This window comes from Impatiens glandulifera, chromosome 6 (assembly GCF_907164915.1).
Source record: "Impatiens glandulifera chromosome 6, dImpGla2.1, whole genome shotgun sequence".
Lineage (NCBI taxonomy): Eukaryota > Viridiplantae > Streptophyta > Magnoliopsida > Ericales > Balsaminaceae > Impatiens > Impatiens glandulifera.
In genome coordinates, this window is record NC_061867.1 from 55,060,565 (window position 1) to 55,064,759 (window position 4,195).

General features: G+C 35.9%; 1 protein-coding gene across 1 annotated transcript; it reads right to left on the minus strand.

The window, feature by feature from the left end:
• Positions 1-404: 404 nt before the first annotated feature.
• On the minus strand, positions 405-3,803 carry LOC124942559 (pentatricopeptide repeat-containing protein At1g62670, mitochondrial-like). The gene is made up of 2 exons (XM_047483086.1): positions 985-3,803; positions 405-642 (listed from the first exon to the last, which is right to left on the minus strand). The coding sequence occupies exon 1, from the start codon at positions 3,701-3,703 to the stop codon at positions 1,055-1,057; it is 2,649 nt and encodes an 882-aa protein (XP_047339042.1). The 5' UTR covers positions 3,704-3,803; the 3' UTR covers positions 405-642; positions 985-1,054.
• Between the last annotated feature and the right edge of the window lie 392 nt (positions 3,804-4,195).

A 4,195-nucleotide genomic window follows, 5' to 3' on the forward strand; every position in this document is an offset into this window, starting at 1 on the left:
ACTTAAATCATGCCCAATAAATTGGAAACTATGATACAAGTTGACACGTTTGAGAAACGGGTCATCTAATATAGACCCGGATTACAAGTTGGAATGCATTTACATGACCCTATCGAATCCCACAATGTCCAAACCGGGCATTAGAAAACCGATACAAATCATATTATTCTCCCGAACAATCCAATCTCAAGCGATAATCCAAGCCTATATCGCCATTCCTCCTTACCCCTCCTCCTCGACCATATCATATCGCCAAAAGGACATAATCCAGGCCTGGTCGATTCTTGGGATAATTTAAGAAACTGCCACAATCATTCCAAACAGAAATTTCATATGAAACTGTGATTATACAATGATGATAAATATACAAACTGACAGTTGATAAAAAAAAACATTACCTTAATGTCCAGCTTCTATCAACCTTAATCATCATGGTATTGATGATCTTGAGAATACAGATGGTACTCCCAGGAACTGCAGTCAGGAAAACATCTCAAAGGAAACATTAATCTTCAGCCAGACAAATGGCGGCAGAAATATTATTCGAATTACGATTCTCTAATTAAACCGTAAGAATCAAGGGCTGAGATTCGTCCACGAGTTAAGATCTAAAGGTCGAGGAAGATCACCCCTGTACTGCACCTGGAAGTAGATAATTAGACATAGAATATCAAATAAATAAGAAATGTTTGCACACATGTAATAGTAGTAGTTCTTTAGAGCTTGTCTTAGGTAGGGTTATTTGAAAATAATCTGTAGTTTGAAAAAGAAACAAAATAAAAATCCATTTTTTTATGTAATAAGTTAGTTATTTGAATTATTTGTCTGAAATGTTCTTATTAATATTTATATAAAGTTCAAAGGTCTTGAGTTCAATTGTAAAAAACCAATTTAAGTTACATGATGTAAACTTTCTAAATTAAAAAAAAAGTTGAATACTTTTGAGATAAATAAGAACCTTCGAATTCAAAGTAAGATGAATACCTCCAGTCGACGATCCAACCATCCGATTATCCCCCAAATTTGGACCTGTAGGGTCTGATTTGCAAAACAATCAATCAAACCTAACCGAACCAACATCGGCTAATCGAAAAACCTTATCCTTTTCGCCCTTATTTTTTTGGCATTCCATGTCAACTCGACTAAGATAGTCAAAAGTAATAAACATAAGAAAATCAATAAACAAGCTTTTCTCAACAGCCTCTTTTGAAAACCTAGGATCTTGCTGAACATCATAATAAGCCCTATCCAATATCTTATAAGTTATCTCATCAAAACACGATTCAATCTCACTCAATTTACGACCCCACATCAAAGTCCTCTCGGGCAAACCCTGCCTTCGTAAATGCGACAAAAGCACATTAACTGTAACCACATTCGGAATGAAAGCCATCTTAATCAACTTACCCGTCAAAACCATGGCTCGTTCAAGTATATCGTTACAAACCCCATTCACCATTGTATTATACGTAACCTCGTCCAAAACAAAACCCGACGAAACTAACTCGTCGAATAAAACAATAGCCCGATGCATCTTACGACTGTTACAATATCCGTGTAAACGTATGTTGTAAGTAGTTAAATCCGGGTCCCATCCACTCAATTGCATCTTGTTTGTGTAATAATCAGCATTTGTCATATCGAAAACTTTACAGAAACCGTTGATTAACGTGTTATAGGTCACATCGTCGGGTTTCAAACCGAATTGTTGCATTTCGGTGAAAGTATCGATCGCTCTCTTCATATTCCCCGCTCGACATAGACCATCGATTATAATATTGATCGTGAAAGTATCCGGGAGAAGACCGCTTAATCTCATCTCCTTCTCCAATTTAACTGCTTCGAATAACCTTCCGAGTTTACAAAAACCGTATATTAGCGAGTTATAATGGAAATTATTCGGAATAAAACCTCTCCTAAGCATTTCGTCGAACACTTGGCGTGCGTCGTCCACGAGCCCTGCTTTCGACAATCCGTCGATGAAAACCGAGAACGCAACCGAATCGGGAGATACCCCTCTCAATTTCATCTCCTCCCACAGGTTAAACGCGGCGACGAATTCACGTTTTCGAAAATACCCTTCTAATAGAACCGTAAACGAATGATTATCGATAGGGAAACCATTATCCAACATATCGTTTAAAAGCCTCCGAGCTTCATTTAGCCTCCCGTTTCTCGATAAGGCCATTAGTAAAGACCGACATGTTGAAGATGATGGGTTGAAACCGAACTTAACCATCGTTAAGTAAACTCGAAACGCCTGTTCGTCATTACCCGCGTTACTATATGCCGCGATGAGAGAATTGAACGCAATTAAGCTTATCGATAATCCTTTCTCAAGGGTATCCTCGAGATAAACCCTTGCATCATCTAACCTACCCGCCCAACATAGAACACCAACAAATAAATCCGAAAGAGAACTTTCCGGAATCAATCCTAAAGACGAGAATTCAAGAAGTAATCGATCCCCATCTTCTCGTCTTCCATACTTATAATGACCCGCGACCAATATATTAAACGTTATACAATCAGGAGCAACACCTTTCCTCTTCATTTCCTCGTATAACATGTTTGCACAATACATCTCCCTAGATTTAACATAACCGTCGAGCAAAGAGTTGAATACAGTTGCGTTTGGACAAATTCCAACCTCTTGCATTTCATCAAACAGCTTACGTGCTTCGATTACATTTCCTTCACTACACAAATTGCTTATAACCGTGCTGAATGTGACAATACTTGGACTGCATCCTCTTTCGACCATTAGTTTAAACCAGTTCATTACATTCCTACCCTTAATACAGTTAGCATTTATCACAATGTTGTAAGAATAAACATCCGGTTCACAATAGTATTTCGTCATTAAATTCAGTAAACTCTCACTGATTTCAACATTTCCTTTCTTACAGAATCCGAGAATCATCATGTTAAACGTGTAGTTAGTCGGAGGTGGTCCTTTCTTAATCATTTCCTTGAATAACTTCCATAAACTTCCATAATCCCCGACTTTAATCAACTGTTTAAACAGAACACAAAGAGAAGATGAACTCGGACGAACACCAACTTCCCTCATCTTATTAACCATTCCTACAGCTTGTGATTCCATTTTCACCATCAAGAAAGCCCACAAAAGAATATTAAGAACATAGAAATCTGATTTATATCTGTTATGATCTTTCCACATTAAATCAAACACCTCATCTGCCCTAGACTGACCAATCCTACCAACAACAACAGATAAAATTCTCTGTGCCAGAATCATCAATCCATCTGAAGCTAGCAAATGAACAGCAATACAACAGGATCGAACAGAAGCAATTGAAGTATCAACAAAAGAGAATTTGAAAAACGCATATGCTTGATCATCATCATCTAACTCCTTCATAATCTTAACAAGTAAAATTGGGCAAAACTTAAGAGAAAATTCCTTCAAAACATGGAATTGTCCTTGTTTGATTAACTTACATAAACCTGTAACGATCTTTCTCCTTTCATTCGGATTTACTAGATCGATTTTTTTCAAATTGGATAAATCGTTGAAAGATGTGAACTGGCTAAGAATATCTAGGTTTTTAACAACATATGTAGAATAAGAAACTGCTAGGGTTTCGGTGTGTATGAGAGGACGAGAGGATACAAAAGCGAGTGAGGAAGGACAGACCTTATGAGCATAACCACATACAAAGCGTCGGATAGATGGCATGGTAGATTCTTCGCCGGAGATTAGTTGATAGAAGTTTCGCCGGCGGCTGAACTTCCGGTTGAGCTATCGGAGGTCCTGCCCAAGCCACAAAAGGGCGGCAAGGGTACTGTAAATTGGGGGAGACTAGTTGAATCTACTACAACCCGGCCCAAAATAAAAATTCACAAATTTTTAGTTAATATGTTTTTTTCTATTACATTTTTTTATAAAAAATTAATTAAATCAAATGAAGAGTTATAAATAAAATTTTTATTTATAAATAATATATATAAGTTTAATTTCATAGTTTTCCGATTAATTTGGATATATATGAAAGTAAATGAATAATTAGGTCGGATACCTGTTCATAAATGTTAAAATTAAAAATATTAATTCATATATTTACTAGGAAAAAAGTTTATATAGTTAATTATGAAATAAATTGATTTATAATAATAATTTAATTATATATAATAATAAATTTTAGTGAAAAAAATTAATAAATTTTAAAAA

Coding starts and splice junctions, on each gene's coding strand:
- LOC124942559 (XM_047483086.1), bottom strand. CDS start 3,703: ATGCCATCTATCCGACGCTTTGTATGTGGTTATGCTCATAAGGTCTGT.